This window comes from Aspergillus japonicus (genome assembly GCF_003184785.1).
Source record: "Aspergillus japonicus CBS 114.51 unplaced genomic scaffold BO86scaffold_5, whole genome shotgun sequence".
NCBI lineage: Eukaryota > Fungi > Ascomycota > Eurotiomycetes > Eurotiales > Aspergillaceae > Aspergillus > Aspergillus japonicus.
Window position 1 is genome coordinate 83,775 of NW_020291642.1, and position 15,819 is coordinate 99,593.

A 15,819-nucleotide genomic window follows, 5' to 3' on the forward strand; every position below is an offset into this window, starting at 1 on the left:
ACCCAGTTTTCCAAAGAACGGGCCACAATTGTTCTATTTTCAGCGCCATTGACATTATTACCCCAATTTATGTCGCTAATATATTGCCAGGCACATGGTTCACTTTCATTCATGCGCGGTCTGGGCAGAGGACGGACTCCTTTTCACTCAAGCTCAAGACATAGTTTCGGGTCCGACTCCGGACGCGTTCGTCAATCACTACATCCCACGTTCAGGACTTGAGCCAAGTTCTGACAATCAACAAACTGCGCCTGCGAAACCTAATCGAATGATCCCTGAAGACCAATCCACGGGCTCGGTGACCTGGTTGCTTGATCCGCGCTTACGAGAAGCATCAAGACTTCCACACAAGTGACGCTCTCTGGATTGCTGCAACGGCCCTCAGCCTGGGCGCGCGTGGCCACAACTACAATACGAGAAGAGAAAGAAATTGTCTCTCTTTCTCCGTTTACACAATTAAGAGATCTTGCGTCGGCATGTATGAGCAGCAGTTGACCCCATCACCATCGCACTCGAGGCTCCCGAAGGAGCCCAGCACGGTGATGAAGCCATAGCAAGACATTTGCCCGGTGTTGGAAACGTCATTCTGGTACGCCAATATGACCTGCCATCCTATGGAGGATAGGAGTGTAGGTTGATTATGCGTTCGTGAGGTATGATAAGTGTAAAGAAGAAAAAGAAAAAAATTCTTCCCTGCGGCGCGGAGGAAAACTCTTTTAAATGATACACGGCGGTGCGTCACGTGAATTGAGTCTCCGCTGTCTTGTGATGCCTTAGGCACGCAGGCCTTTCATCATGTACATCTATTTATCCCATTCACCATCTAGCAAGTCGATCCAGCCCGTCCAACCTTGCTCCCTCTCGAGCACAGTCATAAGGGATACAGCCGTCTGGATGCCCATCTTGTGACCGATGATGCCGAGGCACCTCATGGCCCAAGCGTGGACAGGGCTCGACACTCCATCGACAAGCGAAGCAAGATAGAGGGGCAAAAGCAGAGTGAACCCAGTACCGGCTTTGGCTACCAAGGGATCCAGTGTTTGTCTCTCAGCCTCCTGGGCAAGGCCAAATTTGTACGGAACCGCGCAGCAGATATCCGTCGCCAATTGCCTTAAGAGAGCGCGGACATGACGGCAAAGACTCTTTATGCCCGGGGTAACTGGGCTGCGCTCAGGATGGAACGTCACTTGTTGTAACTGTGCCAGAATTAAGCTGTTGACGAGAATTCGAATGTACCGGTAATTGTTCCAAGTATTGCACGCCCACATGGACGGGTACACATGGTAATATCCATTGTAATGACTGACCGCGTTTACCGCCTCCTCTTGAGAGATCTGGGATTTGGTTCGCAGGCTGATCAAGTAGGGCAACTCAGCAGAAAGCTCCTTGCTGAAATCCTCTAAATCAGATTCAAGCTTCATGGCGAGCGTAAGGATTCTGGCGCTGTCAGTGACTGCTCCCTCGCTCATTTGAAATTGGAGATCGCATAGACCGGCGGCAATCTCCACCAGCCTATCAGCACAATAACTCTGAGCAGTGGAATTTGGCCGATGTGGAGTCCTGATGAGTGTAGGAGGCATTCGTGTTCGCTTTTGCAGGCAACCAATAAGCTATGAGAAAGTCAGACATATGCACTCTATTACTTGGCTTGAACGGATCTAGAAGCTGACCACTTCATTTCTCAAGACTTGGAACATTTGCAAACCGGTTCCACGATGGAGCTGTTCCTCCCCACGAAGTTCAAGTAGGGCGGCGATGCCTCGTGCATGCTCATACCAAGATAGCAAGGATGATTCCTTGTCGCAGCAGATAATCTTGCCAATCAAGTCAGTGACTTCATTCTGGAAATTATCCCCAAGAACTCACTTCATACAAAGAGAGACAAGCCACCGCAGTGAGCGTGGTGTCTTCTTTCACTGCCACTGGATCACGGAGAGCAGCATTTGTCAACTGCAAAGCAGTCGTATACTCACTTCTTGAAGAGATTCGGAAGGGATGTGAATTGTGAAGATTTGCTAGATTAGCAAGACCCACCGACGCGATGCCTGTCATCATGGCCTTTTCGCCAATAGAGAGGACATGCGTCTGAGACTGTTCTACCAGGCATGAGACATTGAGCCATGAATATGACTTGAGGAACAGACAGGTGGCTTGGAAGATGTGGTCCAGCGCAAAGTTGAAGACGGGGATCGAGAAGGTCAGGTGCTGCAGGCGATATACTTGGGCAGCCGCCTGTCGTATCGCAGCAACGGCCGTTGGTGGCGGGGCCGAATCGTCCGAGCCCGACTTCTCCAGTGCCTTGACTTTCTGCACAGTAGCGTCGCTTTCGTCTTTGAACCACAGTGAAAGTTGATCCCGATAACCGGCGCAGGTACGCCTAGCTTTAGTACAGCGTAGACAGACGGGTCTTGTTTCATCGCACTAAGCCCCATGATCAGCATTGGTAGTCGTGGGGGCCGAAACTAGCTTCCAACAACGACAGTGATGGCTTGCTCAGCCTTGACCGCAAGAACATACCTTGACTTTTCTCGCGCGGCAAGTGTTGCACCCTCCACTTGGTTTACCACGGTAGACCATGGCTAGCCGGATATTTGACGAGCTTGGAGTGTAATGTATGCACTAATAGACTGGTAGGAGACTGCCTGCAGGATACGGGCTAACCGAAGGGCACCAGTCGTTCATGATTCTGAGCAGAAACGCGTGATACGTTCTAAAGGCCATGGAAGCCTGCAATGATGGTCATTGCATGAAAGAAAACTAAACTGTCAGAAGTCAGTCTTGCTCATAGTGCTGACAAGGCAGCCAAGTCGGGAACAAGTAAGAGAGACCCGAGCCCGAGTGGAGTCCGAGTCGGTCCAGGATTGCGGCAAGTCAATGTGGCAGCCTCAGGCTCTCTCACTAACCCGCTTCAGGTATGCAGAGCGAGCACTACCCCAGTCGCCCAGCTTTCCATTGGCCCAATCTATCGCTTCAGACAATTCCGCCCTGAAAGGATGCGGTATTCTTCACTTCAAATTGCTTGGAACCGTAGATTGAGTGCCTATGAGGGTCGCAAACACTGCCCCGGCGATCCTGATGGAGACTCTCGATATCATAGTATCTGCACAGCCTTGTGGTTGTAAGGCTAAAATCCTTCATCATGGGGACAGGAGATAGTCCGAGTTGAGGGGATTAAATAGCGACCTTCTCCCCTTCATTGACCTCTGGTATGAAGCTTCATACTTTCTATCCACCATCCCTCTCAATACTCTCTTGACAAGTCTTGTGAAGCCGACTACTGCAATCATGGCTATCGACTATCGCCATGGCATCTCCATCCTCGAACTAATCATATACATCCCCACCTTATTCACAGCCCTATGGATGGCCTTTCGCCATGGATTCACACGAAGCTCGGGCTGGATATTCTTCGTGATCTTCTCGTTAGCTCGAATCATCGGCTCCTGCTGCTACCTAGCCACCATCAGCAATCCTACATCGGTCGATCTCTACGTGGCATGGGCAGTCTGCACATCCATCGGAGTCTCGCCTCTGACCTGGGCCTGCATTGGCCTGTTGTCTCGAGCGTACGTATACCCCGACAGACATCCACAAGCACGCACCGCGGCTAACCCTTCATCTCAATGCAGTAACGACTCGATCCAACGGAAATCCGGCCACGCTCTACACCCGCTCCTGTTCAAGGTGACCGGCCTGCTCACCATCGTAGGCATGATCCTGGGCATTGTGGGCCAAACGAAAAGCACCAGCCCGACGGAAGGGCTGTACAACTCCAAGACCAAAGCCGGCCTGGTGCTGTACCTCATCGCATGGGTCGGCCTCTGCATCCTGCTGCTCCTCATCTCTCTCCGCTATCAGCAGATCGAAGAAGGCGAGCACCGCCTGCTCCTGGCCGTCGGCATCTCGATCCCTCTACTCTTCGTGCGCATTCTCTACTCTCTGCTGTCGGCCTTTGCCCGGAAGCCGGAGTTCAGCTCGCTCTCCGGAAACGTCACCATCCAGCTGTGCATGTCGGTCCTGGAGGAGATCGTGATCGTCTTCGTGTGTCTGGGGATCGGGCTCACGCTGTCCGTCCGGCCCGCCTTCGAGCCCTTCCAGGCCAACGCCCAGGATGCGCCGATGCTCGAGTCGCAGTCGCAGCCGGACATGTCGAGTATGGAGTACGAGAGTGCGAAGCCGGAGCGCCGGTACAAAAAGCGTCGGGGTGGTCCTATTAGGCAGCTCGTTGGGCTTGCAGTCGATGAGATCAATTACCGACGTCAGAAGTGAACCCAGACTTGGGTTTTGGGGGTGTCTGGCTTCTTGATGATCGAGTATGAGAGGCATGGTGCTTCTTTGTACATTGTTGGGATTAGGTCTTCGCCGGCGTTTAGTTTTATGTTCCAGACTATGATACCTTTTGAAATATATGTCGCAGGAACTTGAGTTACATGGCACCTTTTTTGAACACAAGCTTCCACCAAAAATCATCAGAGAGAATGGATAGATGTTGAAGGGAGTTACATGAGTAAAATGTAATATGAGCGATCAAGATCTTTCCCAAAGTTTTATCTGAATTAATTTGTTGTACGTATTTTCAACCCCTCCAAATCACCAACCATGAGCTGAGTACCCGCACGGACAAACATTCTACCCACCAAGGACTAGCGTATCACATGATCATATTAAGCGAAACATATATTCTCAGGTGATGGCAGCCGTCTAATTTTTTCGTTTTCCCTTTAATTTCCTCTCTCATCAACAATCGGCCACTTTGGCAGTCTGTCACACCAACAGCCAGCCATGATCAGCCTCATATACAAATCCATCTTCATTGCTACGATTGTTCAATCTGAACAACCGCAGTAGATGGATCTCGTCACCCAATCTGCATGATGTTGGCAGTTGGGGCCCTTTGACATTCATTTTGTTGCCGACTCGTAGACAAGCAGAAACAAGACGAACACAAAACCCACACAGTGCGCATCTAGCCTTTTCAATGGCAAAGATGCATTACTTTTTTTTTAGTTCGTTCAGTGGAAGATCAAAACCAAACAGTTTTTAGCAGAGCTGCGTCTACTCCACCCTGGTGTTCGCTTTGATCGAACGGCAGGACTATTCTTACGACGGACATTCTATCTTGTAAATCCTCGAATTGTAGTTTGCATGGTGCTGATGGCGTTGACCTCGGCCTCAGCCAGCAAGAGGACTGCACTTCATATGCGCACTCGCTCATGCTGCGCTGTGCTGTCGCATCGGAATTTACGTTTTGATGTTCTGGTTGTGCTCAAGTCTGGATGAATGGTACCTGAAGCCTTCATTGACAAGGGCACAGCATTAGAGCTGATTACCGCCCTCTGCTTCTGCAGAATTGGGATGGAACTCGATTCCAAATCTTGCCATCGTCTTACCATGTACCATGTGTGCGCAAAACCAGCAGTTACACAAAACTGCTTCTTCTCGTTGGGCAAACTCTACCTGCAAGATCACATAGTAAGCATCCGTTGGCTTCAAAAAGAACCTTTCTGCATAAGGTTCAATATGGCTTGTGATTGCGAGGTGCCAAATTTGAGACGGTTCGATATCGTAAGCTGATGATGAGTAATGGCGACAAGTCTGGAGTTCTGGACAGGCACGATTTGGTAAGACGGAGGAAGTGGAGGGAGAAAAATGGTGGAGCCGAGAATGAACAACAGAACCAAAGAGAAGTCGCAAGTTTATAATCGGAACACGCCGGACCCGCTTCGCCATTCATGATTGGATTTGTCCCCGTTCGGATTGTCGCATCGTATCTATCATCCATCCCATCCCGCCGACGCGAGAGACAGACAAGGGTTAGACTACCCCTCCCCAGGTTGACAACGCCATTGCGCTGGATAAACAATTGTCACAGAATGTCCCAGGACATCATCCATTGAAGAGAGCAAGTAACTTTTCAAGGGCCTGAAAAGAGCCCTGGGAAGAGCCATGGATCGAGCCCCTGGGACTTGCCACGAACCGTAAATTTCAACAGCCGCGGCAATCATTCCGTCCGATAATCCCACGGCAAAACTCAGGTCTTCCAGAAGAAAGTGCAGGAAATGCGGAGAGAGACAGGAAGCCAAAAGACCGGCTATTGCTTACTCAAAAGATTGGGGCTAGAGCTGTCCCCAATCCGCCCTTGCCATTGGTGCCCTCAGGGATTATTGGAGGAGTCGCGGGCAAAATCGATGGAAGTGATTCGCAGCCTGGTAGACTTATTAGTATCCCTGTCTTCGTCCTTTCTCCTCTTCCTTCTCGTACCTGTCATCTCTTCTTCCCTTCCCTCCTCTTCCTCCGTCCTCTCGTCTCACCCTTCCTCAGTAGTCGATTCACCCCAAGAGTACTGTGTGTACCCTTTCGTCCTACCCTTCCAAACATAAACTCTCCCCGTTTCACACCTCTTCCTCATACAATGGCCTCCGCTGCTCGTTCGGCCTCTCGGGCCTTCCTTCGCTCGACCCCTGCTACCTCGGCTTTCAGACCCGCTGCTCGCAGCGCTCGTTATGCCCTTCCCTCCCAGGGCTTCCGCACCGCTTCTCGCCGCGGCTACGCCTCCGAGGCTGGCTCCAGCAAGTCCTCTAACGGCCTCCTGTGGGCTGGTGTTGCTGCTGCTGGTGCCGCTGGTGCTTTCTTCTTCTTCCAGAGCGGCGATTCTTCCGTGAGCTCCAAGGCCTTCGTCCCCACCCAGGAGGACTACCAGAAGGTGTACGATGCGATTGCCAAGAAGCTGGTGGACGAGACCGACTATGATGATGGCAGCTACGGCCCCGTAAGTCTTGACCCTCAGGCCAAAGAGTCTTGTTTTGACATGACACTAACCTCGGAATAATGACAGGTCCTTGTCCGCCTGGCCTGGCACGCAAGTGGCACCTACGACAAGGAGACCGGCACCGGCGGTAGCAACGGTGCTACCATGCGGTTCGCTCCTGAGTCCGATCACGGTGCTAACGCCGGTCTGAAGCACGCCAGAGACTTCCTCGAGCCCATCAAGCAGCAGTTCCCCTGGATCACCTACTCTGACCTGTGGACCCTGGCCGGTTCTGCCGCCATCCAGGAGTGCGGTGGCCCTGCCATCCCCTGGAGACCCGGCCGTCAGGACAGGGACGTCGCCGCCTGCACTCCCGACGGCCGTCTCCCCGACGCCTCCAAGGACCAGAAACACGTCCGTGACATCTTTTACCGCATGGGCTTCAACGATCAGGAGATCGTGGCTCTGATCGGTGCCCACGCCCTGGGTCGCGCCCACACCGACCGCTCCGGCTTCGATGGTCCCTGGGACTTCAGCCCCACTGTCTTCACCAACGACTTCTTCAAACTCCTGCTCGACGAGAAGTGGCAGCAGAAGAAGTGGAACGGCCCCGTCCAGTTCACCGACAAGACCACCAAGACTCTGATGATGCTCCCCACCGACTTGGCCATGATCAAGGACAAGGAGTTCCGCAAGCACGTCGAGCGTTACGCCAAGGACAACGATGTCTTCTTCAAGGAGTTCACCGACGTGTACGTCAAGCTCCTCGAGCTGGGTGTCCCTTTCATCAGCAAGGCCGAGGACCGCTACGTCTTCAAGACCTTCGAGGCATAGACCATGTGCAGAATGTGTGAATAGTGTTTGGGTTTCTTTTGGCATAATCTGTTCGCGGGGCATTGCGTTTCTTGACTCGTTTCGACATTTTGATATCCGATATATGCGTAAACGGTCCGCAGTTTGACGGCCGGGGCCCTTCTGTGCGGCTTTGTTCTTGGCCTGTCTGCCATCAAAGGCATTGTACAGGCGAGTCTTGTGGGTTAGAAGTAGAAGATAGCTAGAGCATCAATACTAGACTTATCCACTAGATGAGTTGTTTCAAGGGACGGGCTGTAGACGAATGAGACTTACCTTCGATAGTTGCATGTTCAATTCTGAATTGCTTCATTCTGTAATCCACGTCCTGAGTGATGTTAGATGCAAGAGCATGGCTCTTATCACAATGGTAGTTGCGATGTCCAGAAGTCACGAGAGTTGTGGCCGCGGCGGTGGCAGCGGCGGGCGGCCGAGATCGCATGTGCGGAACGGCCAAGACCCGTTCGCCGCGCCGCCTTATCTTTTTTTCATCTTTTTGCGACGAGGCATCCGATCCCCGTTTTGCAGAAGAGTCTTTTGACACCCGAATAACTGTAACTGTTTCTTGCACGCGCCTCGCAAGAAAGAAAGGAGAAAGCGTCTCTCACAGTAACACTGAACTGAAATCCCCCTCGCCAACCGACCCCACCTATCTTCCGAAGCAGACAGGGATACAGAGACAGAATTGGAAGGAGGGAAAGGACATTCACAATGACACTCACCACGAGTTCCCTCTCTCTTGACTATTATGAGATCCTCAGCCTCTCCTTTACGACTGCGCCCCTCTCGAAGCAAGAACTCAAAACCGCATACCACCGCGCCCTGCTCAAACACCACCCGGACAAGGCTGCCGCCGCTGGCAGCGCCAGCACACCCGCTCAGGATGCGCCTCCAAGTTTTCTGGCCTCGAACGACACCCACGGCTCCCCCTCGCCACAGACGAGACCCTACACGATAGACGAGATTACAGCTGCATACAAGACTCTCTCCGTCCCGTCTCTACGCGCCGAGTATGATCGCTCCCTGCGACTGGATCGCGCGCGGGCTGCCGCGGGGCAGGGAAAGGCCGGGGGCAATGGGGTGCTGTTTCACACGGGGCTGGAAGTGGTGGACTTGGAGGATCTGGGCTGCGCGGAGGGTGAGGACGGCGACGGGGATGTTTGGTATAGAGGGTGTCGCTGTGGGGATGAGAGGGGGTTTCTGCTCACGGAAGAGGACTTGGAGCGGGAGGCGGAGAATGGGGAGATTGTGGTCGGGTGTCGGGGCTGTAGTCTGTGGATGAAGGTCCTGTTTGCGGTTGAGAACGATGACAGTGATGATGAGCAGGGGCGAGTAGGAGAGGTGCAGAAGCAGGGGACCTGAGGTGTTGGTGATATTGGTGGGAAATTCTTGGGTGTGAGCATACGGTGATGCTCTTTTTCTGGTCTTCTTGACCCTGGAGGGTGAGATGTCACTCGCATATTTACTTGGTTCACCGGCTAGCATTGCCATGAACTGGTCTCTTCCGGAGAGAGAAGCGATTTCTGGTCTCTTATGAGGCTCCGGTACGACGAGGAGGTTGCGGAGTATAGCCCGCATTTCGAGCAGCGTGGGTGCTCTGGCAATGCAACTTGAGCACTCAAGGTCGAGGTGGACTCGACACGCTCACGATCGTCCTCGAAGTCCTTGGCTTGCAAGTATGACATCCTGATGTCCTGGAGAGGGTTGTCCAACAGAGATTACGATGGTGTCCAAGCTCGGGGATTGAGCGCCCAGTCATGAGCAGATTTGTGACGGATAGAGTGGGCTTGGTGGCCACATTATACTCAATTACCTGTAAAGGAGTAGACATCAGTGATTCTAGCTGTGAATGAGAAATGAACTAATGAGTTGCGCCTTTCCGAGGTTGATGTTCATGATCAAGAGGCGTCCCAACTCATAGCAATCGTCGCAATGACAGTGCGTCACAGAAGCCGCCGCGGGGTTGAGTCGACTCGGAGTTGATGACATATAATGGATAGTCCGGGGCGGAGACGACGAACCGTCCAGTTAACAACAACCCATCCTTTTCTCTTCTCTTCTCCTCCTCCTTCAAATCTTGATTACACCTCTCAGCTCAGTTCAACCCCACCGCCACGATGTCACAACTCGTGCAAATCACCTCCAAAGAGCAATTTGCCTCTCTACTGAGCTCGTCTACCTTTGTCGTAGCCGACTGTGAGCTTGTCTTCCCTGTGTCCCAGCTCCCCTCCCCCGCCTTTCCCCCTCCTTCGTTTCCCCTGCCACCTGTGACCTGTCTCACACCCACATCGGTTGCACAAAACCACCCTACAAACACACAAACAAGACCAGCTAACTTGTCTACTTTCTTCTTCTACTCCAAAAGTTTACGCAGATTGGTGTGGACCATGCACTGCCATCGCCCCCGCGTACGAGCAGCTAGCCACGCAGCTGTCCCGCAAGGACCGGATCACATTCACCAAGATCAACGTTGACCACCAGCAAGATATTGCCAAGGCCTATGGCGTTACCGCGTAAGATGACCCTTCTCTGCTTACCCACCCATGACCGTTTGGGAAAGGAATCCCAAGCTAATCTCGGCGATCCCGTGAACAGAATGCCCACCTTCATCGTCTTCGAACGCGGGCGCCCAACCTCCACCATCCGCGGCGCCGACCCGAAGAAGCTCAACGACGTCGTCCGTAAACTCGCGGCGGAGGCCAACAAAGCCGAACCCGCGTCCGGCGAAGGACCGAGCAGCGGCAGCGGCAGCAGCGGGGGATACTGGATCGGAGGCGCGGTGCCCAAGGGCTACAGTGACATCACAGACCAAGCCGACCCCAAGGGACTGGAGCTGTTGAACCGGGCCAGCGAGTACGGCACGGCCCGGACGCTCTTCGAGGGGCCGAAGCCCTCCGCCCTGAACAGCAAGGGCAAGAAGGCGGCCGGTCCGGACTGGGTGGAGAGCGACACCGATGAGCAGCTGATGCTGTTCGTGCCCTTCCAGTCCACCGTCAAGGTGCACTCGCTGCAGATCACATCCCTCCCGCCGAAAGAGGGCGACGAGGACGAGCGCCCGATGCGCCCCAAGACGATCAAGCTGTACACGAATCGCTCCCACGTCTTGGGCTTCGACGAGGCGGACGATATCGACTCGGTGCAGGCGGTGGAGATCCAGCCGCAGAGCTGGGACGCGAACACGGGGACGGCTACGGTGGATCTGCGGTTCGTCAAGTTTCAGAATGTCACCTCGCTGGTGATCTTCTTTGTGGACGGCGATGGGGACAGTGAGAAGTTGCGCGTGGACCGGATCCGGATCTTCGGCGAAGCCGGCGAGAAGCGGGAAATGGGCAAGTTGGAGAAGATTGGCGATGAGCCCGGGGAGTAAGTAAATAGTAGAGAGAGAGGCTCCAAGCGAGGCGTGTGTAGTATGTACCTATGTACTGTACTCCGTACTTGGCATATGCCCGCGGGGTTTTCTTGGGCGGAATGTTCATGCTGGCGGGCTTTTGAAGTGTGCACGCAGATAGAACTTGCATGGTGTGTGTCAACAGACAACAGGACATACAGTGTCCCGCGAAGAAGTACTGTACTAGAGACCGGCCATACAAGATCACCATGTACACCACTAAGCAAATGATATCATGTACTGCCAGCAACAATCCAGACATACGTCCTTATCGCCGAGAATAATCTCCAAAATTATCCCACAATTTCTACACAAAAACTACGAGTCTCTTGCACGCAAGACCCAATTTACAAGCAATAATCCCGCCGACGAAGCTTCCCAAAAAGGGCATGCAAAACGCCAGAGAGAAAATTTGAAATGTCCGATCCCAAACCAAATGGTCTCATCCTAGTAGGAAAAAATTCAGAAAGACCAATAAAGTAGAACCGGTGTGCAATTCCGTTCGTCTGTGACGCAACTGACACCTGGGGAAAAAACATCACGGTAAAGAATGATGTCCAGGCAACACGGGTGAATGTAATAGTTGCGTCGCCGCACGAAGGAAGAAAAGGAAAAAGAAAAAATATGGTGATCGACAGGTAGGAGGAGTTTTTATAGTGCTGGTGTGGGGACGGAGCGGAGGATTGAGTTAGTCCGGGGAAGAGGCTCGGTTAAGTTGCGTCGTTGAGGGTTACGGAAGAGGCTTAGTGAGCTGTAGGGCGGTGAGCGGGATGCCTCGTCTTTTTTTTCCTGGGCTATCTCGTTTCTTCTTCTCCCACAATCATATTATTATGGGCTGATGATGAGACACATTGGATGTATAAACATATGATAGGAAGAGACTGACTCCCCACGATCAAGGGGAGCTTGATCTAAACTACCATCCACTGAGGCCTGTTTCCCTTTTTTTTTTTTTTCTTTTCTTTTCTGTCTCGTTTACTCTGTTTTCTCATATCGACCGATAAAATTCTCTCTGCCTCATTTTTCTTTGTGCGTGTTTGTGTGCTTGCTTATCGGTAGTCTCTGTCGGGTTGCTTGTCGTTCCTCGATCTCCAGGATTTTCAGTCTGATTTTTGGGGTCGATATTTGCTTTTACCTTCCCATCCAATACATGTTTCTCTTTTTGCTTTTGCCAGTGCCGTCAACGCTGCTGGCCCCAGCTCCCAAAGGCACGCCTTGTTTGCCCCCGCCATATTTTGTCATCCATGCCCGGAAGGATTCCTGAAGGATGCTTATGTGGTGTGAAGAAGGACAAAAGGGACTTCTGCAAGCCTCGCTTCCTTCGCTGATTCCGGCCCGGACGGCCCCATGTCCGGCCCCATGGTCAGATAATCACGGCCCCGGCGTACCACTATAGATCAACTTATCTAAGATGGAGATATCCTGGGGACGAGTAGATGTGCTAAAGATGCCCTGGGAAGGGACTAATGCAGTGATCTTGGGGCGGAGGGAAAAGAAGGGTCGCTGATGGGACTTTGGTCCTCATGCTCGTCGAGGGACGGCTTGCTTTGGGGCCTGAAAGTCGTCGTAATTCGTAAGAACCTGAAGGCAATTGCTCAGCCCGATTCGACAGTCATGGGGCTGTGCGATAGTGGTGCAAACCTGCAGAGTGCAGGCCACACTAGTCAGCTAAGCCAGTAAGCCCTGCAGCAGGCTACATAGTTTGCAGCTGCAGAATTTGCTCGTCGTGTTCTCTATCGAATGGATTGATTGATGTTGCATGCAACATCAGCAATCATCAAGCACCGCTATCAGAGCGGGCGTCCTTGCTCTCTCGTTGTTCGCCTCGTCTCGCCTCGCTGGCTCGCTTGCTCGCTTGCTTGCTTGCTTGCTCACTTGCTCGGCTCGCATAGAGGCCCCCCCAATCCCAGCAATCAAATCGTTGGTGCCTGCCTATTACAACCGAACCCGAAGAAACAAGAATAAACCAGCGGTAAATACGTGTGAGGCTTGACATCGATCCATGGTTTCAATCAAATTGAAGCCCAGAAGGCCCTTGCAAAAAGCGAAAAAGTTGGCAGCTGGAAGTCTAGGAGCATTGTACGGAGTACCCAGTTATCGGTCCGGTCCAGCTTCCCGTGTGATCAACCAACCCGCGGTTCTGCTATTGGTTTTTATTTTTTGATCGTCTCGCGTAATAGATAATGACAATGGCCATTTTTGGCGTGTGCATTGTTCATTCTGGGACTTGCCCAGTGCTCGGTTTTTCGTATTGTGCTGGAGAAGTGGAAGAATGGGCCACCGCGAACCATGGAACGGAGCTCGTTGCCCCCCCATCCCATCTCGAGTTCTTATCTGATACCAATCCACCATCATGCCATTTTTTGCCCCGGCCGCACGAGTCGGAGTATGAGACACAGGTATCCGTCGGACGCGGGAGTCCTTGATTTGCTCTTGCCTCTCTCTCTCTCACTCTCAGACATCCCCTCCCCCCACCAAGGCAACGAGCTATTTTCTGGCAGGGCGCATATATTGTGCATTGTGCAGATAGCAATCCAAGTCCCACTCTGGAGGTCGATTCCGCGGGGGACGCGCTCGCGTCGATCATAAAGGACCATCCTTTGGCCCTGCACATCCCTTCTTTCCCCGATCACCAATCGCGGGTTAGAGATCTGTTGCCCGTCCGTGACATGAAGCATTCCCAGATGTCCGCGACCCACGATTGCTCCCAGACTCTGCTTTTGGTAGCCCAGGTGTTTGACTCATGCACAAAGAGTTTCACCGTGGGATAATAATACATGCAATCTCGGGAGCCTGCCGCACACCACTGTAGGCTGTAGCAATCCGCGACAGCTGAACAAGGTTTGCTTCCTCGTGTGGAGTCGGTGCGTGCTATAGCGAACGCTGCGAGTGCTATCCAATTAGAGTTCAACCCTAAGTACTTTTGGGGGGGAGATCGCACTATCAGTCCGTGGAGTTGGCAATCTTGGCAACGACCCAAATTTTGAATGGCCTCATTCCGAGTGTGCATGACTCTTTGTTCCGTGTGTGAGGGCTAAATTTGATCGGCCGCATGTCGCACGGTAGTGGTGGGTTCTATCCCCAGGACAATTCGAACGTTACCCGCCTCTTTCGATGACTGGTAAATTCCGGTGTACCTTCTAATGAATGACGTTTTGGATGAAGTGGCTGAAGAAAGGTGTTCAGTGTTCGTATATGCTGGATGGGGCTCAAGCCACACCAAGACTCCCGCATCCACAAGTCTAGAGTCGTGACCCAGCTGCTATCGTGTCGTGTCTCCGAGGAGACATAATAATATCAGGTCAAACATCTCCTACAGTCAATGGTCAGACATGTTAGAGATGGACTCTCCTACTGATTAAGGACATAGCTGTGTCACTTACCTGCTTGTCCTCCCACGTTCTTGTAAGGTTTTAAGCATGACTCTCTCAAAACCAAACCCATGTAAATGGTAGGTTTTGCTGAAGCCGAGGATCCGATCCAAGGTAAGCTCATCCCATGCGAAGGGTTTGGGGTTGGCACTAGAGTCTGGTGCTTAACCTTCGCGCTGATAGACTTTCACCTCTTTACTTCTTGCCGGCTGCCCGCAACGAAAAACTCGGATAGCTTCCGCAGTAAATCCCCGATGTTTCCCCAATGACGCAATAATTCCAAGCATTCCCACAATCGGAAGGACGAAAAAGAAAAAAAAGAAAAAAAAGAAAAAGATAAAAAAAAACCTTTTGGAGAAGTAGAACGGGAAGAGGGCCCTTGGTGCTTGGTGGTTAACCAAGATCGCGGATGGATCCTACGTTATCTCGTTTTCCCCAGCAAAATCCCTCAATTCGTGGGCCGCCCAGAAGTCCGCTGAGTGCTCTACATGCCGCACTGGGGTTAGGTTCGGAAAAACCAACCAATGCCTTCGTGAGCGCGGAATGTGTGCCTTTGAGGCGGACCGATAGTACCAGAGAGCACAACTGAGCCGCTCCTTTGAGTTCATTGGCCTCTATTGGCTCTGTTCTAGTGGCCTGTAGTCAATTCACGTGCTGCATGCTCATGCTCACCGTCAATCACACACGGCCCTAACCACGAGCCAGGCCCATTGACAGTGCAGTGTCGCGGTGTCGACTGTCAAGACATGCACGTGCTGCGCCAGTGGCTTGTTGGCCTATTGGCCCAGATTTTCAGCTCATGCGATCGGCCGCTCTAGTTCATGATCTTCCCTGCAAGCACCCAGGAACAGAACTCAAAGGTGCCTGCCTGCCTGTCGGGGTCTGGGGTGGGAATCACAGCCCCGAATTGGAGAGATATCGTTTGTGTGTGTGTGTGTGTGTGTGTAGGTGTCCTCCGTCCAATGCTGGCTTTCGAGTGCTCGGATGGTGATTGCCCATACCCTAAGAGGCGCGCAGTCCAAGCTTAAGCTCGAACGAGGGCATCCGTTATCGTCTCTGCCACGACCAGGCGCCGCCACACGAGCTTGGAAATGTGGAGGCTTCGCTAGTAAATTCCAGAATGGTGTGCTTGTGGCTTGAACCAGCAAACGGTAAGGTTGTGCGTGCGTGCGCGCGCGTGTGAATGTGGGTGTGTCAGTATCCTTTCCTCGGGCACTGATGAGGAAGGACAAATGTAAGTCCACTGCCATATCTGGTATCCATAGCTCAATTCACTGCTCGCACTGCTAGCATCAAGGGAAAGTACTCCGGCCGCATGCTTGGGTGATTGGGTCTGCAGTGGACGGTGTGGTGTGCCTGCCGTCCGTATCTAGCCTGGATAGTTTGTCCCCGCAAAAAAAAGCTGCGGTATTAGCCTGAAGCTTTATGCCGGCAGTCGGAACCATGCCCACTTACCGGAA

The 15,819-nt window shown here is 52.5% G+C and overlaps 5 protein-coding genes across 5 annotated transcripts; 4 read left to right on the forward strand and 1 right to left on the reverse strand.

Moving 5' to 3' along the window:
• Nucleotides 1–667: 667 nt before the first annotated feature.
• Nucleotides 668–2,782, reverse strand: BO86DRAFT_159366 (Zn(II)2Cys6 transcription factor). The gene is made up of 4 exons (XM_025666399.1): nt 2,518–2,782; nt 1,867–2,421; nt 1,671–1,814; nt 668–1,610 (listed from the first exon to the last, which is right to left on the reverse strand). The coding sequence occupies exons 1-4, from the start codon at nt 2,575–2,577 to the stop codon at nt 804–806; spliced, it is 1,566 nt and encodes a 521-aa protein (XP_025531413.1). The 5' UTR covers nt 2,578–2,782; the 3' UTR covers nt 668–803.
• A 503-nt stretch (nt 2,783–3,285) lies between these two features.
• BO86DRAFT_395822 (uncharacterized protein) lies at nt 3,286–4,269 on the forward strand (the record flags this gene model as incomplete). Its single annotated transcript, XM_025673359.1, has 2 exons — nt 3,286–3,566; nt 3,630–4,269. The coding sequence occupies 2 exons, from the start codon at nt 3,286–3,288 to the stop codon at nt 4,267–4,269; spliced, it is 921 nt and encodes a 306-aa protein (XP_025531414.1).
• A 1,991-nt stretch (nt 4,270–6,260) lies between these two features.
• On the forward strand, nt 6,261–7,835 carry BO86DRAFT_354143 (peroxidase). Its single transcript, XM_025669564.1, has 2 exons — nt 6,261–6,769; nt 6,836–7,835. Exons 1-2 carry the CDS (start codon nt 6,413–6,415, stop codon nt 7,580–7,582), a joined length of 1,104 nt encoding a protein of 367 aa, XP_025531415.1. The 5' UTR covers nt 6,261–6,412; the 3' UTR covers nt 7,583–7,835.
• Nucleotides 7,836–8,101: 266 nt separating this feature from the next.
• On the forward strand, nt 8,102–9,090 carry BO86DRAFT_159417 (uncharacterized protein). Its single transcript, XM_025666400.1, has one exon. It carries the CDS (start codon nt 8,312–8,314, stop codon nt 8,960–8,962), a length of 651 nt encoding a protein of 216 aa, XP_025531416.1. The 5' UTR covers nt 8,102–8,311; the 3' UTR covers nt 8,963–9,090.
• Nucleotides 9,091–9,644: 554 nt separating this feature from the next.
• On the forward strand, nt 9,645–11,226 carry BO86DRAFT_385834 (thioredoxin-like protein 1). The gene is made up of 3 exons (XM_025671199.1): nt 9,645–9,796; nt 9,966–10,113; nt 10,196–11,226. Exons 1-3 carry the CDS (start codon nt 9,718–9,720, stop codon nt 10,965–10,967), a joined length of 999 nt encoding a protein of 332 aa, XP_025531417.1. The 5' UTR covers nt 9,645–9,717; the 3' UTR covers nt 10,968–11,226.
• The last annotated feature ends 4,593 nt before the right edge of the window (nt 11,227–15,819 follow it).

What these genes read in the sequence shown, in the direction of transcription:
- BO86DRAFT_159366 (XM_025666399.1), bottom strand. Translation starts at nt 2,577, where the DNA reads ATGGTCTACCGTGGTAAACCAAGTGGAGGGTGCAACACTTGCCGCGCG. An exon ending in GCCGCGCGAGAAAAGTCAAG is followed by an intron (nt 2,422 to 2,517) that starts GTATGTTCTTGC and finishes CATGGGGCTTAG; the next exon opens with TGCGATGAAACAAGACCCGT. An exon ending in CTTGTCTCTCTTTGTATGAA is followed by an intron (nt 1,815 to 1,866) that starts GTGAGTTCTTGG and finishes TTGATTGGCAAG; the next exon opens with ATTATCTGCTGCGACAAGGA.
- BO86DRAFT_354143 (XM_025669564.1), top strand. Translation starts at nt 6,413, where the DNA reads ATGGCCTCCGCTGCTCGTTCGGCCTCTCGGGCCTTCCTTCGCTCGACC. An exon ending in ATGATGGCAGCTACGGCCCC is followed by an intron (nt 6,770 to 6,835) that starts GTAAGTCTTGAC and finishes GAATAATGACAG; the next exon opens with GTCCTTGTCCGCCTGGCCTG.
- BO86DRAFT_159417 (XM_025666400.1), top strand. Translation starts at nt 8,312, where the DNA reads ATGACACTCACCACGAGTTCCCTCTCTCTTGACTATTATGAGATCCTC.
- BO86DRAFT_385834 (XM_025671199.1), top strand. Translation starts at nt 9,718, where the DNA reads ATGTCACAACTCGTGCAAATCACCTCCAAAGAGCAATTTGCCTCTCTA. An exon ending in TACCTTTGTCGTAGCCGACT is followed by an intron (nt 9,797 to 9,965) that starts GTGAGCTTGTCT and finishes CTACTCCAAAAG; the next exon opens with TTTACGCAGATTGGTGTGGA. An exon ending in AAGGCCTATGGCGTTACCGC is followed by an intron (nt 10,114 to 10,195) that starts GTAAGATGACCC and finishes TCCCGTGAACAG; the next exon opens with AATGCCCACCTTCATCGTCT.